Source organism: Silurus meridionalis, chromosome 3 (genome assembly GCF_014805685.1).
Source record: "Silurus meridionalis isolate SWU-2019-XX chromosome 3, ASM1480568v1, whole genome shotgun sequence".
Taxonomy (NCBI): domain Eukaryota; kingdom Metazoa; phylum Chordata; class Actinopteri; order Siluriformes; family Siluridae; genus Silurus; species Silurus meridionalis.
Genome location: NC_060886.1, coordinates 30,164,111 through 30,190,293, shown reverse-complemented (window position 1 = coordinate 30,190,293; position 26,183 = coordinate 30,164,111). Strand labels below are relative to the sequence as shown.

General features: G+C 44.3%; 1 protein-coding gene across 1 annotated transcript; it reads right to left on the bottom strand.

The window, feature by feature from the left end:
- LOC124382652 (R3H domain-containing protein 1-like) lies at positions 1-25,609 on the bottom strand. Its single transcript, XM_046844718.1, is given in 28 exon segments — positions 1-551; positions 1,095-1,166; positions 1,256-1,353; positions 1,435-1,579; positions 1,812-1,987; positions 3,249-3,352; positions 4,316-4,443; positions 5,016-5,179; positions 7,786-7,924; positions 8,181-8,444; positions 9,585-9,686; positions 10,442-10,605; positions 11,486-11,578; positions 11,581-11,745; positions 12,373-12,596; positions 13,269-13,322; positions 13,446-13,474; positions 13,575-13,667; positions 13,831-13,939; positions 14,823-14,963; positions 15,179-15,238; positions 15,323-15,401; positions 15,509-15,644; positions 17,456-17,548; positions 17,915-17,950; positions 21,037-21,180; positions 21,928-22,121; positions 25,176-25,609. Coding segments are annotated over 27 exon segments (3,135 nt in total). The 5' UTR covers positions 22,048-22,121; positions 25,176-25,609; the 3' UTR covers positions 1-548.
- Between the last annotated feature and the right edge of the window lie 574 nt (positions 25,610-26,183).

The following is a 26,183-nucleotide window of genomic DNA, read 5'->3' as shown; positions in this document are numbered from 1 at the left end:
TAATTAAAAAAACAAGAAAAGAAATAATAAAACGTTGCATTTTGATGAGTTCCAAGTCAAATAGATATAAATGGCGTTATATACGTGACCTGACTTTTTTTTTCTTCCTTTTCTCAAAATACCCTCTGTGAGTATCTATAACTCAAGAATCAAAACATCACCATAAAAACAGAAAAATAGAAGGAAAAGTGGGTGATAGAAAGAAAGAAAGAAAGAAAGAAAGAAAGAAAGAAAGAGAATGTGCTGGTGCTGTAAGGGTCATGGTAGGGGTCAGTTACAGGTAACACTCTCACTGAGAGTTGGCTCGCTCCGCTTGTCTTCTGCTGAGGGGGGCGAGGCCGGGCAGTGTGGCATGTTGCCCCCCTGCGACGCAGTGTCTGGAGGGCACCGTGGACAAGATGGTGTAGGATTGCTCAGAGGACAAGTATGAACAAAAAGAAGAGGAAAAGCAGGCCAGGCACGAACGCCCGCTCAGAGAGCCACAGAGTCCCCTGCAGGTGCATGGCTGATGCCGTCGAGCAGATCCATCACCACCTGGACTTGCCCACTCACTGCGGGAAAGAGAAAGAGAAATATCACTTGCACACTATGTATTTATTGCACACCTACTGCAAGACATAAATTCTCCATGTACACCATCAGCTTATATATTTTTATCTTATAGATATTCTCATGCTAATATATATGTAAAAAAAATGATCACAATTATCTTTATTAAAAAAAAGTCAAATCTTCGCAGGGGTGTTATGACACGAGGATCATACCATTTTTGTTACATGGGGGTGCTCAATGACTGATTTTACATGGAACTACTGGTTTTATTCCCGATAAGGTAACATACAGCCTATTTTTATGTCTCAAAAACGTGATCTGCACAACAAATCTCGCAGTATCGCAACGTGTCACCGCAGAGCTTTAAATAAACCCTTATCGTTTTTTTTTTTTCCCCCGGAAAATACGCATTGCTCTTCTATTTTCAAATTAGGTCTAAAGCTTTGGGATGCAGAACAGGGACAGAGGGATGAAGGACTGAATATTTAGGCCAATGTCACTGCTCCTGTCCTCTTTCCGCTCGCGTTATGGGCTTCACCTACACTGAGATCTGTCGAGAGAGCCTTCCTGGGCCCCTTCCTGCCTCGACCGCTGTGCCGAATTCCCACGGGGCCCTGTGTGAAGGAAGAGAAAAAAAAATATGGGTGAGAAAAAAATAAAATAATAATAATTGTGGGGAAAAAAAAAAAAAAATGAGCCTCACTTGGTGATTAGTGACCATGGATGGAGCGTGGAGCAAAGGAGGACGAATCTGAGGGTTGTACTGAAGAGGCTGACCGAGGAGAGGGTACCGCGCATCACCTACGCCAAACAATAATCCATCAGGTGATATCCATACAGAAATAGAACTAGCAAGTGTTTTTCCAGAGAATCCGAACTCACCCTGCCCCTGGACAACGGGTCTGGAGAACTGAGGCATGATGGGAAGCGAAGTGAGGCCGGGGCGGACGTTCTTGACGTTGGTCAGGTGGGAAGGAGCGGGAGACTGTGCCGGGGATGTGGACGGGCTGCCAAGCTGCGTGTTGCTCTGGAACGCAAGCAGGGTTTCAAAACATTTTTGACTCAAATACGCAGACTGTGGAAACGAAGCCCTTCGGAAACGTTTCGGAAAATACATTGTTTTAACTAATCCATAATTGTATATTTTAATAAACAGAATAAGGCAATAGTATGGAATCACATTTTCAATACTCCGTGTTTTCTCACTGAGTATTATCCAAAGTGCATCAGAAAAAAAACCCAAAATGTTTATAATTTACTTGGGATGCGTCCAGAGTGCAGACGCCGGTGGATTTCTGGCTGCGTTGATGGTCCAGACTGTGGTACTTGTTGTGTTTCCACTGCGGAGGCGAGTGCGGCCGCGGCTGCTGGCCTGGAGGTAACGTGAGCTGCATCATCACCATGCCACTTCCTGGAGGAGGAGGAGGAGGAACGCCTGTACACAACACACACAAAATGACATGAGCAAATCACAGCATTAATAACTAAGCATCATCTACAACTGAGCTACTGAGCATCCTGTCTTTCTAACAGTTAATAAATCATCCATCCCTTTATTTTCCTCTGACTCAATGCAATGTTCGACTCGGAAAACAAAAAAGGCTGAATTTGGGAAAAGGCAATCTGATTATGTGTTGAAAGGGAATTGGAAAAAACAAGATAATGACTAGAAAACGGACACTGAGATATTTTGTATTTGCCCTGAAAAAGGCGTGATCGTGGTAATCCCTCCATGAAATTGAACCATTTCTGACGGTGGGCGTCGGCTGGGGAATCTAATTTTAGCGTTTGAAAAGCAGCTTGTCCTTCCTCGCGTTTTTCCGTTCCGAAGAAGGCCCTTGCTTCATTTTTATTTAAGTTTATTTTTTAAAGATTGCCATAACTGGGAACAAAGCAGCACAGGAATGAATTTCTAATTACCCCCCCCCGTATCTGTTCGACAATTGGATCGTTAGGGCTGGAGAACATCGTTTCAATTAGCACCTTAAAGCTCGATTCGGAAATTAACCGTGGGTGGGGCGGGAGGATAAAGTCGGGAGCGCCGTCGCCCGCTACGCGACTTCCTTTTCTTGTGCCGAGGCTGAATTATACGCACGATGATGATGAAAACTCGCCCTTCCTTTTGAAAGCGTTCCCTATTGAATATCGCTCTGATTTAGAGTGCAAAGCCGTTTTCTTCTTCTATCGAGGTGCACCATGTGATTTTGTGGAGTTAGAAGCTCCTCTAGTGTTGAGTAAAGAGGGGGTATTGTGTGTGTGTGTGTGTGTGTGTGTGTACTGTGGTGAGGATTAGGAAGATTTAAAAAGGGAGAGCAATAAAAGGGATAAAGAGGATATCGATTTGAAGGAGTAACCTGCGGGAGAGATTTTCGCTTGTGCGTGCTTCGAAGCAATAAAAATGCGATGGGTCAGGAGGTGATCGAGAATTTTTTTGTGCCACTTCAGCACAGGTTTTTAAAAAAGCGTCACAAATTCCTGACTCCGCATTATCGGTATTAAGCGTCAGGAAAAGCCTACAGATGGTGCCATCGAGTCCTATTTAAAAATGTAGATTTCCGAGACATGAAATATTCATTAGGGAGCGTTTTTTTCCCCGTTGCTCTAAACGAATTCTGAATAAAAAAAAAAAAGAATGTTGGTGCCAGAGAAGAGGATGTTGACCGATCCGAGTTATAGGTCATACCGGCCTTAAGTACCTGAGCACTGCTGGGAGGGAATCTGTTGGGAACTGCAGGGGGAGGACGTGCGAGGGAACGGCATCTGCTCCGTGCCCGGAGGGGGTAGGAATCCCACTGTGGAGCTGCAAACACACACACACACACACACACACACACACACACACACACACACACACACACGGAATCTGATAAGCAGGTCTTGCTATAATAGAATTCCACCAAATTGGGTCTACAGTTGACTTAATACAGCACAAATTCAGCTGATTGCCTGGAAATTGGACGGAAATGACTAATGTAGGGCGCTAAGGCACACGCGGGAGCGGAACGGGCTCCACACGCTAGTTTAAATATACCCCGCGCAAAATCTACCGGGACGTGCCTTCAGCGCGCACAAGAAACTCTGCCAAACTCGTTTTCACAATAGAGAAACAGAAGTGGCAGCGCAGACATTCATCATGCACCGCCCGAGTCGGTTTTTTTTTCCTTTCCGAGCCGCTGCTCCTCTTCTCCTCTGCTCTAATAAGGATGTAAAGTGCTGGTCTAATGAGCATATAAGCAGCGCAGAGAGCGATGTGCCAGTCGAAGTGCACAAGCAGAACCAGAGTAAACACACACACACACACACACACACACACACACACACACACACACACACACACGCCCTGAGGAATAAGCCCCCTGCACAGGCTGCCTCTTATGAAGGATGGTGGATGTGAGAAAGAGCGAGAGCGAGCGATCCTTTCGGGACCGGCTGTGTTCTATTAAGAGCACTCGAGTATCTGGTTGCATAAATCAGTGCCGAGCGTGGCCTAGTAACATCCACGCTGCTTAAAAAGGTGACCTTTTCTTTTTCCGTTCCAGCCGACGCTGCCTGACCTCTTTAGCTGGAGCCGGAAGCGTGGAAGTGCGAAGATCTGGTTTTGTTTCATCATGCAGCCGAAACGAATAAAAGGTCGAACACGAGGAGAAAACAAGACTGGCGTGGTTTAGGTGTGGAGAACGTCTCGTGGTGCTAATTCTTGTGCATTAGACCCAAGCGTTCATGGTTGTTTAATTGATAAATGAAAACGGTGGAGGAGACGTACCTCATGGCGTTCTGTTGATTTGGTGGAATAACACTGTAGTAGACCTGAATGCTGGAAGCATGGCTCGACTGGCTCGGAATAATGACTGGCTGCTGATATGTCTGCTGGGATCCTTGGGGCATGGATACCTGACCAGACAAAAACAACAACAAAATATATATAAGTCACAGTTCAATTTACAGTTAAGGGGAAGAAAAGCAAAATTTTAAAACTGCTTGCTGTTTTTTTATTAGCGCAGTTTATTATTATTAACATTTGTATTAACATTATTATAATTTTTTTTATATATATGTATTATTCATTGTATAGAAATTTAATCTATAAATATAGAATAAATTAATGCAATACACTTTTATTATATTAATTAAAATTGCATAATCGATTAAATTGGCACAAATTATAATAAAAAAATGTAATCAATTAAATCAAAAAATTTTGTTATTGCATTTGTGAGCTCCCATTTGACTAATAAAGGTGTGTATACAAGTGTTTTTTTACGTTTAATTTTCTAAAGATATGATCATCTACTTTATTCATTCACTCTCTTGATATGTGGGATTGTCTGGATTTTCTCCTTTTTTAAGAGTAATTCTTGAAGTTGGCATTCGATGGCATTCGATACACGTGGACTGAACCCTTGACTCTAATGGGGAACGTCTAACGGTTGCCATTAACAAGAAGGTGGACGTGACACACTCACCTGATAAGATGGCATTGAGGGATACTGGACCATCATGCCTTGCATTTGATTTCCCATATTGCTATGTTGGCCACTGACCAGGATTTGACTCGGCGGCTGCTGCTGCTGCTGCTGCACCACGCTCTGGTAGCTCGGCTGCTGATTTGGCATCACAGTTTGGTAACCTTAAAGAGATACCACAAGGAAAAAAATCAGACCAGGACAAATTCAAATTCATTCAGGTCACGTGATGCTCGAGTTAAAATAAAAAAAGTGAGAGAATTTTTTTTAAAAGTCGTGCAATAAAAAAAAAAAAATCTCTGCGATATTTTGCATAATTGTAACCGAAATTCGTCCAGGAGCAGGTGTTCGTCCTCACCTTGCGTTCCTCACGTTGCGTTGCGAAATCACACTGAAAAATGGGCTGGATTGGAATAATGCGATTATAAAAACGATAATAATGATAAGTAGATAAAAATAAACACAGGCCGACGCACCCAGATAAGACTCAATCATGAATTTCAGCTACGACGCTACGTCCCGAAGGTGCGAGAACGAGAAGTTTCTGAATCCTTTCAGTCATCGCAAGTGCTGGAATGAATTATTTATCGGTGGAGAAAATGTCAATTAAACCAAATCCACCTAATTACTCCCTCGTTAGCTGAAATACTTTACGATCGCCCCGGTGGCGGCTCCTGCGAGTCTTTTGCCATTAAACGGCTTTTCATTACCTCAGAGTAGGTCTACATTAAAACGCTTTTCATTATGGCTGCTCAGCACCTTCGCCCGTTACATCTTTTAAAGGGTGTTGGGAAGAAAAAAAAAAGGTTTGCAGAAACAGCCTGGTGAGGTGAGACCTGATAAAAGCAGCCAACACGGTTTTGTTCCGACACCCATTATAGAGAAGGATAATTTGCATTGGTGTCAAGGTTATTGGGAGGAGGACGAGAGAGGAGGAGGAGGGGGAGAAAAGGTGGTGTACGACCAGACGAGGCTTTTGAAAAGCTCTCGCCGGAGGAGGTACCCGGTGGGAAGGCGCGATGGGAGGCCTGTGTGGGAGTGGAAGAAAGTGGGGGGTGTGAAGGATTGGCAATTTTCAATTTCTCTTGGCTTTTGGCCAAAGCGACAGCAATCAATTTAGCCCTGATGAGAAGGAAAAAAAAGTGGGACAAAAGGAATGGATGGCCCACGGCGAGGAGCCCGAAGAGGAGCAGGCTATTTTTAGGTCACCTCCACTTAGAAAGCCGGCATGGGAGGAAATTTTATATTAAACATTCTCTCTGCAGATTGACTGAGCAATGGAGAAAAAAAAAGATGAGAGCGAGAGAAGGAAAAACAAGTTATTGCGCTAAACTCCCTCGGAAACGTTTCCGAGACGTTCCCGCAACGCGTTGGATGCTCGAGGGCAAAAAAATGCACTGTCAGGTGCTTATGATTAAGATTTAAGACTCTGGGATAGGGTAAAGGAGTGGGGGCGTATGTGTTGTCTTTCTTCTTTCGAGGGCAGATGCTTTGTTTCCTCAGGCTCTCGTATTTTTCATTTCCCCTCCTCGAGCTGACTGCGAAGTTCATTCCCCTCATCCATCACTACTGATCTGATCTGGTGTTTTGTGCATCAAGGGAAAGGAAAAAGAAGAAAAAAAAAGAAGGAAAAGAAACCGATGTTCCCTGATGTCTTCACTAAACCGAGTTAGAAAAGGCATTCGTTTCTCTTTTTAGATTGTGTTCATGTGAGTTTCTAATGGCGCTGAGTAAGAAAACATCTACCCGTTTCCCTTTTTCCAAACCAAATTTAGTCCAAACTTCAATTCACTCCACAATTAATTGACAGCAAACGTGAAAAAACAGGTTGTCATGCTGAAAAGGGTTCTACCGATTAAGTCTCGGAGTCACGTGATGCTGCACGTCCACATCATCAGATGTGAAACAAACAGAGATGTGCTTCGTTTGAGGAGGAGTGAGGGGCTGAAAAAGAGACCGGTTCACTGTGAGAATCTTAGGGCCTCTCAGACAGTGTCCCGGCCCCGCATTCAGCCGCTCTGAGTCAGAACCTTTTTACGTCAATCGAGAACCGAGAAGAACGTGGCGTGCATCAGATGCTCAGGGACCTTTAAACCCGTGACGAGGATGATGATCCATATCTCTGCAAACCTCCAACGATTCATATAAGGACAGCTCTAAAATGGACAGCTCATGGTGCTGAAATCCAAACGCCTCCAAGAATCTAAATGAGGTTCTTAAAAGGATCGGGTTCAAAGCCGTTAACTTTCCCCCCCCCCTTTTTGAACATCAGTTTTACACTACAGTTAAACAAAACAACCATCAAAGCATGCGGGGGACACAAAGAAACAAATTTACATCAAAGAGAGAGACAAAAAGATGGAGGAAAAACAACACTAATTTTGTATTTGATTGGAAATGCTTATTGTATCTGTTTAAAAAGGGTTTAAAAAAAAAAAAAGGGTAATAAAATTCGAGCACAAAAGCGCTCGGCTCGGCTGTGTAATTAGCTTTCGGCGCCGCTCCTCTGCCCCTGGGGTGCTTCCTCATTTCCAAATGTTCGTGTAAAAAAAAATACAACACGCTAGGAAACAAAGACAACAAAGTACGGGGCGGAAGGAAAAAAAAAAAAAAAACAACAGAAAGATTTCAGGGTGTAACGGAATCTGAAATTTTATCTCCCGGATTAAAAAAAAAAAAAAAGTGTTACAGGTTTATTCGATTGTAAACCAACCTGAGGAAAAGGATGCAAACGTTATGTTGTATAAACTGGGTTATATGGGTGTGTTACCTGGCTGTTGGGTAGGAGCGGGAGGAGGAGGAGGAGGAGGCATCGGCTGGCTCTGAGGGGTATTGTACTGCACCGTGCCAACTGGCCGATACTGCTGGCCAGAGAGAGGGTACTGGCCTGGTGCACAGTAACACTGCATCTGCAGATGGTCCAAAAAAAAGACAAATATTGTAATCAGGAAAATCCAGAAGTGCTTAAAGGGTCAAAACTAATAAAAATTCGATATTGAATGCACAGATGATGCTCTCATATTAAAGTAATATATCAGTAATTCCTGTTTTTTCAGACGGCTTTCCGACACTAAAATACTAAAAATTATTTCATACAAAATAATGAGTTTTTACTATATTGATGAAATCTAACATCCACAATGTTCACGCTGGGCTTGAGTGTACCTGCTGCATAGGCTGCTGCATGTAGCCCTGCTGCTGCATCACCGGCTGGCTGACGGGCACCGAGCCTGGCGCAGGAGTGGAGTAGGATGGGGTTGGCATGCTCTGCCCGGGTGTGGGCACCATGTAGCCGGCCTGCTGAGGGGGAGGAGGAGGAGCCTGGAGCACCACGGAGGACGGAAACATGGCAGTGTGGGCATCGCGGGCATCACCTGACGCCTGCCGCGCCAGGCTCATGTGGCTGAACTGGGCGCTCAGGTTGTCTTGCTAAACAGGTCACACACACACACACTGCTATCAGCATAGAGCACTTATTTTAAGATTTATTCAAATCTAGAAATACGCAGAAGACATGTATTTAGTCCAGTCCTATTTTGTGCACTTTCAGCTCTTTATGCATTTAGTAAATCAAACCACAGTGATTTTAATCACCGATCCACATCAATTTATTTTCTCAATTAGATGTGTGTAACGGCTGCACTGCATTTCTATTCATACATTTAAAAAAAAATAAATAATAAAAATCACATCCGACATCTGTTCCTGGATGAATTATTCACAACGGTCCCTCCTCCCTTATTTAATCATTTTCTTTTTTTTAAATTAGTAAATCTGCTACACTTACTGTTCAAGACAGGTCAAAGTAAAGAAATTGAACGTTACCGGAGCATGCGACAAAAAAAAAAAAAAAAAAAAAAACTGAACCCCGCAAAAAACAAGCGACCTTACGGACTTCTGCGGCTCGTATTAATCCACCGTGGGCACAAGAACAATGAGTGTCATTAGGGGCGGCGGTGGCATTCTGCCATCCATTCTACAGGAGAGCTTTTCTATATTTTATTAAGCAGACTCATCGATCACGGGGAGCCCGCTTTAAATTATCATATTATATTCAAATTTCGGGCAAACGAATTCATCACGGAGCAGTAAAAAAAAATAAAATCCTACGTGGAATAAAAATGCGTAGATGACAAATGAAAGGGAGGCAAAAGTGGTAGGTAGCGATAACTTACAATAAGTACAGTACAAAACCCAGGTCTAAATTTAAACAGCATGCACAGACAAGTAGAAATCACAGAACGAATAGAGGGAAAAGAAGAGAAAAAGAGGAGAAAAAAAAGAGAGAGAAGAGAAGAAGAGAAGAGAAGAAGAAAAAAAAAAGAAGAGTAGAAAAAGAGAAGAGAAATAAAGAGAAGAGAAGAGAAGAGAAGAGGAGAGAAGAGACGAGAAGAGGGAGAAGAGAAGAGAAGAGAAAATAGAGAAGAGGAGAGAAGAGACGAGAAGAGGGAGAGAAAAAAGAGAAGACAAGAGGGAGAGAAGAGACGAGAAGAGGGAGAAGAGAAGAGAAGAAGAGAAGAGAAGAGAAGAGAAGAGAGAGAAGAGAAGAAGTGTAAGAGAGAAATGTACCACAGTGTACTGTTGGTTAGGGGAGATGGAGAGGAGCTGTGGTGGATAAGACACCGCCGAGTACTGCACAGGCTGAGCGGAGGGCTGGACGGACCAGAGAGGCTGAGGAGACGACCAGAAGATGAAAAGATTTTAGTCAGCAGACAGAGGGAAAAGAAAAAAATGAAGAAGGAAGAGGAGGGGGGTGGTGGTTGGGCATTTAAAAGAGTGGCGTTCACCCCTCGGGGCATATTAGTTTCAGTGGAGGAAAGGAAGGGAGGAAAAAAACGAGCGAGTCAGTTAATTGAGCCAATTAGGAGGCTCGAAATGACGGGACGATAAAGGTACAGTGATGGGGTTAATTAGGAACGGTTATACCGTGTGTGTGTGTGTGTGTGTGTGTGTGTGTGTAATCTCTAAATCCTTGGAATTCTGGAGCTTTGGAGATCGATGGGGGGAAAAAATGAAAGGGTGTCACATCAGTGCCTGTTTGGTCAAACTTGTCCTGTAGGTCAGCGGTTCTGAATTTCCTAAAACGACTTGAGGCTCCTGATAATCTTAAATGCAAGTGTGTATTTGCTACAAAAGACGTTATGGGATTGTAGGGGGTTGGGGTTCTGGCAATGGAAATATCTTCACCAAGCGATTAATGCCCCTCGGGGGTGAAGCACAGGCCGCATTACAGCGCCATCAGCACATTTCCAGCACCATCTATCATATCTAATTGACATCCCGAAGAAATGTGCACACGCGGGCAGTTCGTTAGGGTGAAATCATAGCCACGCGTTAATTTGTTTAGCATGTGTGTGTGTGTGTGTGTGTGTCCTGATCAAGGGAACCAACTGATTTTGTTTAGTATAGATACGTCACGGTCGTACCTGGGACATGACGTGATTGGTGGATTGATGCTGGTGGGGACCGGGAGGTAGAGGTGGTGGAGGTGGAGGAGGAGGAGGCAAAGGTTGCTGGAGCCTGGAAGCCTGAGGAGCCACGTTAGGGCTGTAGACTACGGTACTGCCTTCCTGGTTCACAAAGGGTTGACCTGCAGGCAGAGAAGATCGGATCAATCACAAACCACCTGCTAAACCCTGGAGCGCTTTGGACAGGTAACACAGAAGATACTTCAAATAGAAAGATAGAGGAACAGGAAGAAAACAGTGAGGGGCAAGAAGAAGATTCAAACGGAAGCCCGTTTCAGTCATTTTTTTTTGCCCGATTCCGACTTCTTGCAATTCCGTTTTATTTTTTCTCGCACAACCGCGACTTTCGGGCGGCGCCGCCCCTCTGTAGTGCCACAAAGCTTTACACATCAATCACAACACAATCAATAGAATCGCATGGTATCAAACTGAGCCTCTGATCCCTGGAGAGAACTCTGTCCAACAATCAGCTCTGGAGGAGACTGAACAAGACGGATGAAGGAGAGGAGCCTCGTTCATACACACACAGCTTCAAACTTCAGGTGCACAACATGGTCCCCGGTGGACGCAGCAGGAACGTCAGATGTTTACGAGGAATAAAGTCGCAATTGAAAGAAAAGTCAGAATTGCAAAAAAAAAAGTCGGAAATCGACTTCCAGAGATTCAGGCCAACGAAAACAACAGGAAGTGACCAAAGTTTGGTATCATTTCAAACTTAAAGAGTAGTTTATTTTTTTATTTTTATAATTTTTTTTTGCATTTTGATGTAATATGAATAAGTGGTCAATAAATGATCACACACCTGGGCCGCTGGGGGAAAATATATTAGTGCCAGGGATGTAGAATCGTATCGGTCCACATGCAGATTTAAAAGATGAATGCGGAGGGAGGAGGGAATGTTTAATGCGGTGGAGTTAATGGGATCGACAGGACGGATTAGTTTAAGATTCAGTGCAAAAAGAAATTAAACAAACAGCCTTCAAAGCCTACGTGGGTACCAACCTGTGTGTGGGTTGAGCAGGATGCTCCCGGGCGGAATTCCAGCCGCTTCCAGGGGAAGCAAATAGTAGCTAGTGTTAGTCGCGGTTGTCGGGGCGCGCTCCTGCCGGCGTCGCAGGACACACCGCTACTAGCGCTGACGGTCGGATAGGCCAAGGGCGCAGCGTGGCCCGGCTGAATTAGGGACGGGGCCATAGGAGGGGGAGGCAGAGAGCGGGAGAGCGAGCCTGTAGATGAACCTACGCTACTAGAAGAGTCAGAACCTAGGGAGGGAGGAAAAGGAAGGAAAAGGACAGGAAGGCCTTAAACGACAGGTACAAGCCGAAACACACCACGCTAGGAGCTGGAGTCAGGAATAAATTAAACATAGCCTTCAAGCTTGTGGAATTCATTGGGGAGATTTGAGATATTGGAGATCTATTTTAAAAAAGTAGATTCCCTGCAGGAAATTAGAGCGATATTCCAAACAAAAACGTTTTCTATACTAATTACCTCAGAGACCGAATTGATGAAAAAATGAAAAATCGTTTTTATCAGCAATGAATGACAAGTTCATTAATTTCCTTGATTAATTTAGCATTCTCGTAATTGGAGTGACTCAGGTAACAGGTTTTCGAATCGTTCCCCACGAGCGCCCTTCAGGTGGAAATGAGCTCCTCAATGAATTCCTCGGATTACGCCAGGCCCTTATTCTAGACGTTAAACGGAGTGTTAGTTTGGCGTGCGCGCGTTTTAAACGTGTTTTGCTAGAGGCATGCTGTGAAAAACAGAAGAGGGAAAGAAAAGGTTGCGTAGTGAGTAATTTCTCCTCGTCTAACGTGGCCTTGTGTAGGCACTTTGAAGTGCTTTGCATGGGCGGATGGTGGTCGACTGGGACGTGAGCCACTCACCGGTTTTGGAGAGGCGCGATGCGCTCTTGCCGCTGCTGGAGCTGTCTCCTCGGATGAGCAGCGAGATGCCGCTGAAGCTGCTCGCCTTGGTCATGGCCGGCTTCAGGTTGCGGTTAGAGCTGTCCGAGTCGGTGCTGCTCCACGGCCGCGGCTCAGAGGAACGCGCCTCGGTCTCCGAGCTGCTCTGGCGGCTGGTCCCGTTCCCCGAGCGGCCATGTTTCAACCTGGAACGTGGAACAAGTCAAATGTGTGTGAAGGGTTAAATATGGGTTGCAAAATTCCAGGAACTTTCAAGACTGGAAACTTTCCATGGGAATTAACGGGAATAAACTGGAAATTTACAAAATTGCAGGTGAGCCTCTAACAGGGAACTAAAATGTATTTGAAACATCCACGTTTAATGCATTTACAGTTGAATTTCAATCTAATTTCATCAATGCGCACAGCGCAATTACTGCAGGGCTATTTAGGCCACGCCCCTACATGCACCATCCATTCTCAGTCACATGACGCACATCATTTCTTGAATCCTGCACGTCAAAAAAGTCCATCCTGGCGAGTATTTATGTAAATTACATAAATATTACATACATTTATGTTTAAAACTTGTGAGCGACTGCGCAAAAAAAATTATACCAAGTCAAAAATTTTATAATAAATAAATAAATAAATCTGTATTAGTTTGCATGCAAGTCAGCGTATGACCAAACAAAAGGTTTAGATACATGTTTGTTTTCATACAGTTTATATACATTTCTAATGAATTCCCATAAATTCCTGGTAAGTTTTCAACTTGTAATTTTCCAAAACGTTTTGGTAAATTTACTGGCAATTTTCCGCCCATTTGCAACCTTGTGTGTGACATTATTTCAGCTTGGTAGGAAATAAAACGGCACCTGAAGATCTGCCGCCTCTGCTGAGTGGTGTTGCAAGCGTCGTCCTCGTGGATCCTGTTAAAATTAAAAAAGCGTGTTTTTAATTTCCCCCGAGTGCGACTCCGAGAGACATTACTTCACCGTTCTCATGCTGCGAGCCCTCAAACGATTCTCAAGAAATCCATCGCCCGCACTCACCTTTTATCAAGCGGGAACCCGTCCAGACCCTGCAACAGAAAAACGCAGCGGTTTGAACGTTTTCCGCGCATCAACTCGTGTAAGAAAAAAGCAAAACAACTGACAGGAGGAGAAAGAAATGAATCTCACGTCAGCGAATATTCTCTCTCTCGCCCGCTGATACTCCTCCTCACGTTCTTCTATTGATTTACTCCTCCTGTCGTCCTTTAACCTCATTCGCATCTGAAACACAAACACCTGCTTTTCAGTGTGTGTGTGTGGTTTATTTTTTATCATTATGGATACGGAAAACCTTTATTATCCAATAAACATCCATCATCCATAGACAATATTGCAGCTTTGGAAAAATGTACGTGTGTGTGTGTTCGAGCTTATTACCACTTACCAAGTTATCATCTTTGTCCATGCTGGAGTTGTCTCTTTTTAAAATGTACCGCTTCTGGAAATCGTCTGTCTTGTCATCTTTGATGTGTTCGGAGAACCTCTGATCTGGTCTGAATGCATAATTGCAAAAACGTGTTTCATTAATATTCCCCGAGTTAGAATCATTTTATTTGCAGTTTCTGTTTTCCTCAAATAAACATAGAGACGCTGGGTTTGTTTTAAAGACAGCGAGTTGATTTTAGCGACGCTAGATAGATTTTTGAGACACTGAGATGATTTTAGAGACATATGGTTGATTTTAGAGACATATGGTTGATTTTAGAGACACTGGGTTGAGACACTGGGTTGATTTTTAAGACACTGTGATGATTTTAGAGACATAAGGTTGATTTTAGAGACACTGGGTTAATTTTAGAGATTCTATATTGATTTTAGAGACACTGGGTTTATTTTAGAGACACTGGGTTGAATTTAAAGACACTAGGTTCATTTTAGAGATGCTATATTGATTTTAGAGACATTGGGTTGAATTTAAAGACATTTGGTTGATTTTAGAGACACTGGGTTGGATTTAGAGATGCTATATTGATTTTAGAGACGCTATATTGATTTTAGAGACACTGGGTTGATTTTAGAGACGCTATATTGATTTTAGAGACACTGGGTTGATTTTAGAGAGACTGAGTTGAGACACTTGGTTGATTTTGGAGATGCTATATTGATTTTAGAGACACTGAGTTGATTTTATAGATGCTATGTTGATTTTAGAGACACAGGGTTGATTTTAGAGAGACTGAGTTGAAACAATGGGTTGATTTTAGAGACACTGGGTTGATTAAAGAGACATTGGGTTGAGACACTTGGTTCATTTTGGAGATGCTATATTGATTTTAGAGACACTGGGTTGATTTTAGAGACACTGGGTTGAGACACTTGGTTGATTTTGGAGATGCGATATTGATTTTAAAGACACTGGCCTGAGAGATGACTCACATTCTCGTATTGCTGGTTTTATTGATGATCACGCACTTTCCAGTTTGGTCGACGTTGTGGTCTAAGCCAAAGTAAGCAGCTACTCGGTGCAGGAGCATTCTGTGGTAGGAGGTCATGGGAGGAAACTTTCTTCTCTGGCTCCTAGACGAAGTAGTAGTAGAAAAAAAAGACAATAGAAAAATGGAAGAAAGAAGAAGTGGGGGGAAAAAAAAGTAGGATAATGAATGGAGTTCCTGCAGCCATCATTAGCTGTTAAAATGTCTCTTTTCTCTGTAAACAAATATATAAATAACTTGTACAAATTTTGACTTGATGAAAAACAGTTAGCTGGAACACAGTGGGAACCGTTAACTCACTCGTTGTTACTGATGAAATCGAGGAGGTCCTGTTCCAGCTTCAGCAGCATCATCCTGTCCCTGGATTAAACACAAAAGACATCGTTTTACCGCGAGTCTCTCGTTACGCTCAGGACGAGAAGTAAAACGTGTCTTTAAACAAACCTGGGGTTGTTTTTCAGTGTGTTAACCAAGAACTCGTGCAGATCGATGCCGGTGGAGTCGGTGTATTCCTGACTGGAATCTTTAAAGAGAGAAAGAAAGAAGGAGATGTCTGAAACAGTTTCCTTTGAACTTTCGATAAAAGATTTTAATTTATTCAATATAAAAGTTACATCCACATCCACACACCTCTTGACAGCATCTTCCGTTGCATGCTCTCCAATTTCTCCAGCCTGTCTGCACTTTTCTCTCGGTCATCCTCGATTTTCCCGGCTGGAGTGTCCTCTTTGTCGAAGGATTGAGAGAGCTTGATTTGAATCTCATCCTTTGGAGGAAAAGATAAAGGGGGAAAAAAGATAAAGCCTCATTGAGGTGGGGAAAAACTCAAATACATATTCTTTATTTGAATGGATGGAGAAGATTTGTCCAGATCTTGGGTGAAGATACAATGAGTCCCATGAAAAGAAGGAACCTTTTCGGTACGATTGTATGAACTCGGTCAGCTTCAGATGCTGCCTGAACAACTATTTGTGCCTCTTTGCAGGAAACGTTTCTTTAAATGGAATAAAAGATGTTCCATATATAAGTTCTAACGAATATCTACTGGAGACCAGACCTTTGAGCGATTTCACTGGGGAACTCTTTGCACTGTGCTTTAAAGCTGCAACTTATTGACTCCAAGCTTGTTTTTTAATAAATACATTATACAGACAAACGTATTGTATGGGATGTATTGTGGAAGCGGTTGCCCAGTGATTAAGGCTCTGGGTTACTGATCAGAAGGTCAGGAGTTCAAGCCACTCTAGGGCCCTTGAGCAAGGCCCTTAACCCTCAGTGCTTCAGGGGCTGAACCATCGTTCTGACCCCAACTCCCTAACATCGCTGGGCTACACGAAGAAAATGATTTCACTGTGCGGTAAAGTACATACGACAAAAAAAAAGACTCTTCTTTGGATGTTCTAGCATGACATTATGGATCTCCTAGACAACGATGATGATGATGATGATGTCCCTGTACACAATGTCAGCTCCATGAAGATATGCTTTACATGGTTTGGAGTGGAAGATCTCCTGCTATTAACCCTTCCCAAAAGCACATGTCTCCATGAAAATCTAGTGGAACATCTTCCAAGAAGAGTGGAGCTTAAATGCTGGGAAAAAAAATTCTATTTTTTCCAAACTGTGTAGTTTCAGCAAACGTTTGCTAACGTTTGTCCGTTTAGAAGACCACCATCTACGCACACAGCGAGTGCTGCTGAAATCCACGGTGCCAATATCTAAACTGCTTATATTTTACCCCCTCAGCTTGTTTTTTTGTGTATTATGGAACCCTGCCGTTTGCAAAGTGGCAAAGCCCGAGCACCCTGACGAGAGGCTTTGGGTTCAAGTCTTTTCTTTCTCCTTCAGCTCAATGGCCTCCTGTTTTTTGCCTTCACCTTCTTTTGGAGAGGCTCAGACCGAGCTGCTTCTATTCCGCCCCCCCTAACGCCTTCCCACCCCACCACCTCCTTTTCCCCCTCTTTCCTTTCTAATTTTCTTTGAATAACAGCACGGCGAAAGAAAGGAGTCCGTTTCGCTTTTATAAAAAAAAAAAAAAAAAAAAAAAAAAAAAACGCACCATAGTGAAACAAAAGAGGGCCGACGCGCGACGTGACGCCCAAGGAGCCGTTTATAAGCAGCTTTCGTCGATGGTGGAGTGGATGGTGTTTACACTGGAGTATAAGGAGAGCTTCGCCCTGGTGGGGTAAAAAAAAAGCAGCCTGGAGGAACTATAGTGAAAACTAACAACGGCTTAAAGGAGCCGGTGCTTTTAAGTAAGGTTCTGCCATTAATAATTGAACGGGTGCAGCACTTGTGTGACGGGGGCTTGTGTTTTTCCTGCCTTTTAAACATTTATGGAAATTTCCGTTGTAGAGATATGCTGCGGAAAACTTTCGGACAGAATGATTACTGTAACTTTCCGAAAAGCCGGAAAAAGTAAAAAAAAAAAAAACTGCCCTAATTATTATTTCCTCACAGGCCAAATCCCTCACGTGAACATTTTGTAAAATAATTCACACAAAAAAGGTCGAGCGTGCAACAGACTCGTTTTTTTCTTTTCTTTTTTTTCCCCCCGCAGCCCTGCGAGAGGTTTACCTGATGTTCTGGCGGTGGTTCAGAGGTAATTGGGGGAGGAGAGGGTTCTTCACAAATGGCCAGGCTCCGAACTAACTTTAACTTTGCGTTAGACTGGGGGAGAGTAGTGAGGGTTAGAAGAGAAAGAGACACAGGTCAGGATGTACACAAAAAGCACTGCAGGTTTCATTTCCACAAAGAGATGCACAGGAAATAAACCATGCTCATGAACCATGTGTGTTTTTTATCTTGGTTTTTTTTTTTTGGGTGGAATTTTCAAAGCTCAAGGACGGCATGTATACAGGTCCAATTAGTGGCGCTTGAGCGTTTGAAAATCATGCAATAAAAAAAAAAGAAGCCTTTATAACACATACGGTGATAACTGTTGCGAACGCATCATGATGCATGAAAAGAAATGAAAAGCAGCTTGCAGGACAACCGAGCAAACACATTCAGAACTCATGCCTCATGCCACTGTACCTTGGGCCGCTTCGCGCTCTGTCCGGGCATTTGGCGCTGTACGTTATGCAACCAGACAAAAAAAAAGGAAAGAAAAGAACGGGGCACGTGGATTACACTGCGGAATCATCCATCAGTCACAACAACACAACAGTGAAGGACGTGTTACACGGAGACGTCACATCCTGCTCGAAACCATTCTTCGCTAAAAACAGATGTTTTTAGAAGCAATGGTTTGCAAGGACTTTTTTCTTGAAATTACTAACACAATGTACACTATATGGTCAAACGTTTGTGTTCCCACCACCTCCGCATCATGTTCTAGATTAGTTTGGGAAGAGCATTCCGTGGCCGTGTGGATTTGTGAGCATTATTGAGATCAGGTATTGATTTTGGGGTTCCAGTTCATCACAAAGGTTGTGTAGGTTGTGTCCTTCTCAGAATTTAACAACCACCATGTATTCATGAAGTTTAATTTGTGCACAAGAATACTATCATTTTGCCATAATAGTTATAAAACTATAGAATTCAAAGACTGTCTGCTTCCATTTTCTTCACCACCAGATGGGTGTGATGGTCACGTGTCCACAAACCTTTGGCCATATACTGACATTATTTTCGTCATGAAATTCAAGTGCTATTAAGAACAATTGTAAAACGGTTAGTCAGTTAGTCGACCGATTCGGTTTTGCGGATTTATTCGCCAACCGATAGTTGATTGATTTGTTAAAAATCCATACCGATAGTTTTTCCAGGTTGCGCCATACTGTACGAGAGCGGCCTCTAGAGGTGTATCATTGACGCCACCTGATGTTTATTTGAAGCGTCTTTTGTTTTCGTTTCAGTTTAAATGAATGCCTTATTTTCCTTAATATTTATTAAAATAATATATACATTAATATATACATATTTATTAAATTTAGCACATTAATCATAATTCAGTACTGTATTTTATTTTTGTAATAAAGTTTCATACTATTTTACATGGAGAGTTATTTTTATTAAAACATTTTTTTATCCAGTGTCTGTTATTAAGAAGAGTTTATTAATCGGTCATCAGCAAGTACAATCCAACTTAGCTATTGGTAAAATCAGTACAATTGACTATCGGTCGACCTCTAAATTATACCCTATATTGAGTGAAGCAGTGGTGAGAGTGGCAAGGAAAAACTTCCCGAGACTTCATGAGGAAGAAACCTTGAGAGGAACCAGGCTCAAAAGGGAACCAGTCCTCATCTGGGTGACACCAAATGTACAATATTGTTAAGTTTAGCTGTTCACTTGAGTGCAAAATGTTTAGTTATAATCGCAGCCCTAAGTCATTGTAGCAAACTGTACTGATTAATTACAGCCCAAATCCATTTTCTCGACTGGAACCGTTCACGGATCTTTAGTCGGGTCATGTGGAACCGCCCTTAGCTCCAGTCTCCAATTACCTTGTGTATATTCGATATACACCTCTGCTGCCACTCCCGGCATATTTCTTCATATTCAATACACAGTTATTAAACGCACAGATGAACGTGGAACTATTTTCAGCTGCCACCCAACATGTTTTCTTGTTTTTTGCTCAGCAGCCACCACGACAACGGGACATCGGAAATGTATTCTTTTTTACGCCGACATGTGTGAGGAGCACAAAAATTAGATAGAAATTCTTCAAGCGAATGAAAAAGGGACGTGTAACGGTTATTGTGCAAAGTAGGCGTGAAAAGACCAATTTCCCAACCATTTTGCACGCCCGAGAATTTGTAGAAAAGGCGTGTGAATTGTCTTTCAACTCCCAGGTGAAGCCTGTAGACGGCGTCGAGGGGCGGAGCACGTGTCCGTCTGCCGCGTTGCTTCATCCCGGCGTTAATAAGCGACAAAGTAGCCTTACAAAACAATGATGGATGCTTATGCAGGTTTAATTTGGTTTCGAGCATCTCCAAGTCCCCGAGAGCTGGGCGCTGGCGTCGGGCCCCGCGCATGCGATCCGGCAAACACGCAACTCTGTGAAAATTGCCATGGGAACGCAGATGCTGCGCGAATCTGCCGAGAGCGAGGAAGAAGGCGAAATGGGGAAAATGTGTGCATGCCGCAGGGGGAGGGAAAAAAAAAAAAACAGGAAGAGAACCAGGTAGTGCAGCATGGCGAGGCAGCAAAGAGTTGTTAAAAAAAATTAAAAGGGAGGAGGGAGACAGATGGCCATAAAGCCGCTTGCTGTGCGCCCCCTCCCCAGCTCCGAGGGTAACACTGAGGAAGCACAGTGAATAAGCCCGGATTGGCTGGTCAGACGCTTGTCTGCTTCTGCTGCCTGAATTCTGGGCGAGTATCTCTTAGAGAGAGCAGGAGGCGAAGACAAATTGTGCAATGAAATGAAAAGACAAGATGTGAGCGAAATGTCAGCACGTCAAAAAAGCAGCAAGGTGTCTCTCAGCTAATAAAAAAAATCTCTATATTAAAGGCAGCGGTGTAACCTTGAAATGCCTAACCTTCACAAACTACGCTGGGTCGAGGCGGTGTGTATCCATTACAGCCGGTTCTCATAACACAATTACGTTACAATTGATTGCTCGTGTTTGGCGCGATATTCCCCTGGGCCCCCCTCTGCCCCCCCGTGAGCCAAGGGCTGTATCAGAGCGATCGTTCGAACCGATTTGTTTTTCCGACCTCAGAAGATTCATTCCGTAACAAAGCTCACGGCGCAATCCTTTGTTTTGAGGTATGGCGATAATCGTGGCGGTCGATGCGTGATCGATCGCGGGCCAAATGAACCAAAGAATATTGCACTTTTTTGGGTGGAATCGAATTGTGAGTGTGTGCGCGCAATCCCTCAACGAGAATTCAATACGATGTCTCATCAGGGAGGAACACGTTTCTCAGGTGAAATTACAGCCGCGATTCCGACCAGTGTAGAGACACAAGGTGATGTGATGATGGGTGGCTTGATATGTAGTTACTCACACTTGGACTGAGGCGGTCTAACTGCGATGATTAGCATGTCAGGAATGTTCAAGAGATTCATTGATTTTCATCTGACCCACTCTTGTATCTAAAACATTCCATGATGTGGAAGTCAAATAGTCCTCATTCTTTTAGCAGTACAGAAGGACTGAGGAACAGAAGGTATAAAAGAAACCGGTGTTCTCGCCGACTTTTACCTTTGTTTCGCTCTTATCGTCGCAGCAGTTCTCGTCCCCGTCGGGCTCAACATGCTCCCGCCTCTCGGACTTGCTGAGGCCGTCACCCCCTGGCACGGAGTTGCCGTCCTCAGCCTCCAGACCTCTCATAGTTTCGCTCGTCTCCTTTACAGTGACAGTATCAGACATCCTCATTAGAGAAGGCTACGTGGAGCGTTTACCAGGAGCTTGGGACCTGCGGGACATTAAATATTAGATTTCTATAGGTGAGACTCGGCTCTAAATAAGATTTTTTGGGGGCGTAAAATTGACACACGAAGTGCGATATTGTTTGCAATATTACTCCGTTTCTAGAACTTAGGCTGGCATCAAATACTTTAATTCCGCCACAATAAACATTGTATTACATATATTTCATGAGTAATAGCTAACTACAGTAGATGACGAGATATTTAATATTCTACCCTATCGCTACCCCCTGATCCCCCTGCCACCCCCGCTCGAAACGGTTTCGTAACATCTTGCTGCAGCAAAAGCCTTCATATCCGTGACCTCTACGCCAAGGGCAACTGCAGAGTTTACATGACCCCTTGGGTCACCTTCATTTATTACCCCATAAATCACCTCCTTCAACTTCAGGCGAGGAAAAAAAAAAAAAAAAACTAATTTGTATTCTGTCAATCCAAGAGTTCCATTAGCACGTTGAAGCCGTGTAAGGTATAAATCACGTGGCGTGCTTCATCCCGCTGAGACTATTGGAGGGCTCACAGATAGTGCAGATGGTTCCTAAAGCTACGAGCGCTTTGTACCTTTTCAAACATATACATATATGGATATCTATTCACCCCTGTACTCCTGTGTGACCTGAGATTCGAGTATTCTTTTATTTTGCTAATTAACCAATTTCTTTACCCAATGTTCCGCTGCGTGCTGGGCCTGTGTTGGCGCCGCCCTGGCGTCCCTTTCAGTGGTGCTGTGGACCAGGTCGTCGCTTGTGCTGAGCGTGCTGGAAGCCCTGAGGAAGAGGCCCATGTCCCTGTCACCAGCACTGGCTCCAGATCAGAACAGCGCTGGCCGCAGACGAGGCGTTCATGCCCTTCAGGAACCTGCGGACGAGAATAAAGCACAACATGAGTCCGTTTTCAGAACAACGGGTTCGCTGTTCTCTCCATCATCTTTTTAACCATTCAAATAAAGTCCATATGATGTGAATGCGTGGTAGCTGAATACTGACAAAATATCTCTGACCAAACGCTGCAAATCCAGCAGGTGTACGTGCGCATAATACATTCGCTTTATAACCTGTTTTAAGCAGAGGCGCTGCATGGGGAATTAAACACCTGCAAAGTCCGTGTGTAGCGCCGCAGTTGTTGAGCGAGTCAATAGTGTGACAAAATGCCACGCCAAAGGTATCGGTTTAGCCATTAAACAGTCGCAGATTTTCGAAACAAGGTGGGCGCTTTATTGCTGATGAGGCCAGAGATCAAAGGCACGTGTTAGGAATTGGAGGGCACGGCTAAGCGAGGCCCGACAGCACCGCGCATTTATCACGCTAATGTGGCTTAGGAGGCTGCTGCTGCATTATTTAAGAGGCTGATGGACCCGGCTGATTGGGATTCATGAGATCTGGAGCCTGAGGGTAGGAGAGCGAGGGGGGGAGGGGGGGAGGGGGCCGTCATTGGAAGGGACAGGTGCAAAAGAGCACGGCCACCCACCCACATCTTCATGTTAACCCTATGAAAGTCACGGGGTACAAGGTAGTTGTCAAACCAGCCGCTCTGCAGTGTATTCGCCTCCCCTTCTGCTGCCTTTATCCTCTTTCTAGTTTCTGAGATCGTCACCGTCTGGACGCACGAACGTCCGAGTGCCAGCTTGCTCGGCTCTCAGAACTCATTTTTGAAAGATTCAGAAGACGCATCGTGTAACAAATAAATAAGTGCTGCAAAGCCCTGTGGTGTGGGTCAAATCTGGAGAGAAAAACCTCGCGCTGAGACTTTTTTTGTCTTTCTTAATAAAAAAAAAAAAAAAACATGTTCTGGGTGCCAGTGCAAGCTGAGCAAGGAAAACTCGGGCAGAGATCCGCAAATTTACACTTACAGCTTGCCATGGAATCACTAGCTTTTAGAGGAGACTCAAAGAGAACCAGTTGATTTTCAAGGCGTTTCAAGGACTACCATAGGGCTTGTGTTAATACACAGACACGAGTCAATCCTTCTCTTTTATTCCAATTTGACATTAATAAATTCAACGATTATACTTATAACCGAATAACCCCAACTCAATTTCCGGTGCATGTCCAAGACTTTCTCGGGAATAAAATTTTTGACGTGCTTGCACAAAACAGCTTAATGACTTCCATTCATATTTAATGATCACAAAACAAAGCTCCTCTCTTCCTTTCCTTAATAAAGTCCAGCAGGAAAAAAAACGTTTTTTAAGTGGACGCTGGAGAGAAAAAGGAAAGAAAAAAAAAAACCCCAGCTGCAGAGCCGTGTCTACATTTAGAGCTAATTGGGCGGCGCGTGTCATCTGGATCGACACGGCGGCTGCATTCGAGAACAGGCTCGTAGCCCATTTAGGCGCTCGTGAAAGCTTTGGCGCACTGGGAACTGCTGACAACAGGGGTTGAAAGGAAAAAGAGAGAAAGAAGCGTGTTGTTTCGAGTGGAAAGGGTCGTGCGCAACCGAGCTGAACTTGCGTCCGGGTCCGACTGAGAGAATGCGTTTGTGTGCGTACACTTGAGAATTGCTTGAGAATTCACGTCTGCTAATGTGCCTCTCCCCGGCCGGGAATCAATCTCCAGAGAGTCGAACGAAGCGGAGACGGCACGTGCATCGATTTTGTCAGCGCAGACAAATAAGCGCAACCTGCCATCTGTACAGCGAGACGAGCGTCGCGTCGTTATCGCGCCGCTAACTACGCTCGTTATGAATCTGAGATGGAGCAGGGAACGGTAGGCCAAGAATAAAAGTATGGAACAGAAAAGCCTGAATATAAAACGTATACGTGGATGCTTTTATTCTTTGCATTCACATGGAAATGCACAAACTTGTGCGATCCCTACCGTGCCTTTTAGCGCCTGCTCTGTCCCAGACTTTTATGAATATGAACCCCGTCCGTGCTGTCAAACGATTATTATTTCACAGCCAATTATGTTACGGATGATTGGCAGGAGCCGCTATTGGAACGGATTACCCACTGCGGTGGATATTCACTCTGTGGGCCAGAATACAAAGAAAGAATGAAAGAAAGAGCTCGGGAATATTTCAACGGCCACGGACGAGCGTTTTTTAAGTGCGAGAGAAATAAAGATCTGGACCAATCTGTGTAAATTACGAAAACAGCAGGTCGTTCCCGAGCACCGATTCGAGAGGAGCGATTGATTACAAGTGCCGATCTGGTGAGATTCCGGAAAGGAAAAGGAAGGCGTTCGCTTGGAAGTGTTTCTGAAGATGCCACTCTCTGCCACCTTCTGTGAACAGACGCCGCCATCTGTCTACTGACTCCACAAGAGTCAAGCGTACAAACAGCCCAGAATGTGACGCTCGAAAAAACAAAGAACAGAATGCCCAGGGTGGCTCGGTTAGTTTTTTTTTTTTAAACAAGGTTAGCAAATCATTTTACTAGAGTACATCAGCCTGGGCTTCTTTTATTCCTACTTTTATTATTTCCTCTCTCACACATGCACACCTTAAAAATCAAGGACGATCCAACTTACAAGAACTTACTGCTCAGTCACCTTGACTCGTCAACAAAGCACCAATCAAAAGCCACAAGCTCCCGTGTCCCAATCACACCGTTGTGTATCCACACCCCTGCTGCGAAAGCGACCGCGTGCTCTTTAAATATCTTGGACGACTCCTGGCGAAACGTACATCTATTGCGCAATACGTTAACGGGAAAAAGAAATCTCGGCACGGGTGCGCATGAAGCGCTCTGAAACGCCGAACAACAGACAAATAACAGACAAAGAAGAGTGCAGGCGGCAAAATTTATTCGAGGCTTAAAACATTTTCTTGATGGACATTGACGTCTACATTGAATCGAACACCGCGGATGGGCGCATATTTAGGAACAAAATTGAAACAAGTTTTCGTCCGGCATACCTGTAATCTCCAGCGTCTACACACACACACACACTTGCATACATATGCACCCACCTGCCACATTGTAGCCTTCATTATTTCCATTGGTCAGAGGTTTAGTTTCCATAGTACCATAGGCTGCATTGGCTGTGCCGGCTGCTGCGTCGAGCGAGCTCCCAAAAGCAGCCCCCCTTCGCCCACTCTGTCTACTCGCTCTCGTTCTTTCTCTTGCTCTCTCTCTCTGCGGCGCTAGCTCCGTCTGTGGCTAAGTGCAGGAGCCCATGGTCGAGCCTCTCGCCCCGGAGCCTCAGAGACAGCGGCAAATCAACGGCCGGACGACGTGATGTCAGCGGCGCGCTCAGCCAGTCAGAGCGCACGGTTCGGCTCGAAGGCACGTCACTGGCTAAATTGAGCTCTTCATTAGCGATACAGCCGCAGCCTCAGGACGTCGGGAGGAGCGGTGGGTGGTTTACCTTCCCCCCGCCCCTCCCCTCGAGAGGAAAAAAAAAAACAAAATAAAAAAAAAACATCCTGACTTGGTGTGTGTCAAGAAAAAAAAAAGTGCACCTCAGCAGAGGTTGGGTCATACTCGATCACATGGGTGGGGGAGAAATTCACGTGTTCGTTCAGAAACTGGAGAAACGCACACTGAGGTCCACTCTGAGCTCGGAGGTTCATTACAACAAGAAAAGGGAGATCATCCTAGAGCCTAAATTTCCATCTCAACACAAATAAATACAATCAGAATGAGGCACGCACATGGTCTTCCAAAGCGCACAACCCATTCAGAAATAAATTCAAGGTTGTTTTTGTGTAACGTATGTAGGGATAAAAGCGGCACAACCCTGATGCAATTGGAACCTTAGCGAGAAACACACCCTGCGCCTTGCCCTTTACAGACTGAAGCCATTTCGACTGTAGACAAGCTCAAGGCACCCCGCAGGAGGTCGCAAGGGCATCAAGGCGATCCCCGAGACAATTACGAGAGGTGCGGTGACAAACCCGTGCGCTCCCTGCGCCTCTGCTGATGACATCCGTCCGCAATAAAAAAAAAAAAAACCCTGACACGGAGGCATGAGGAAG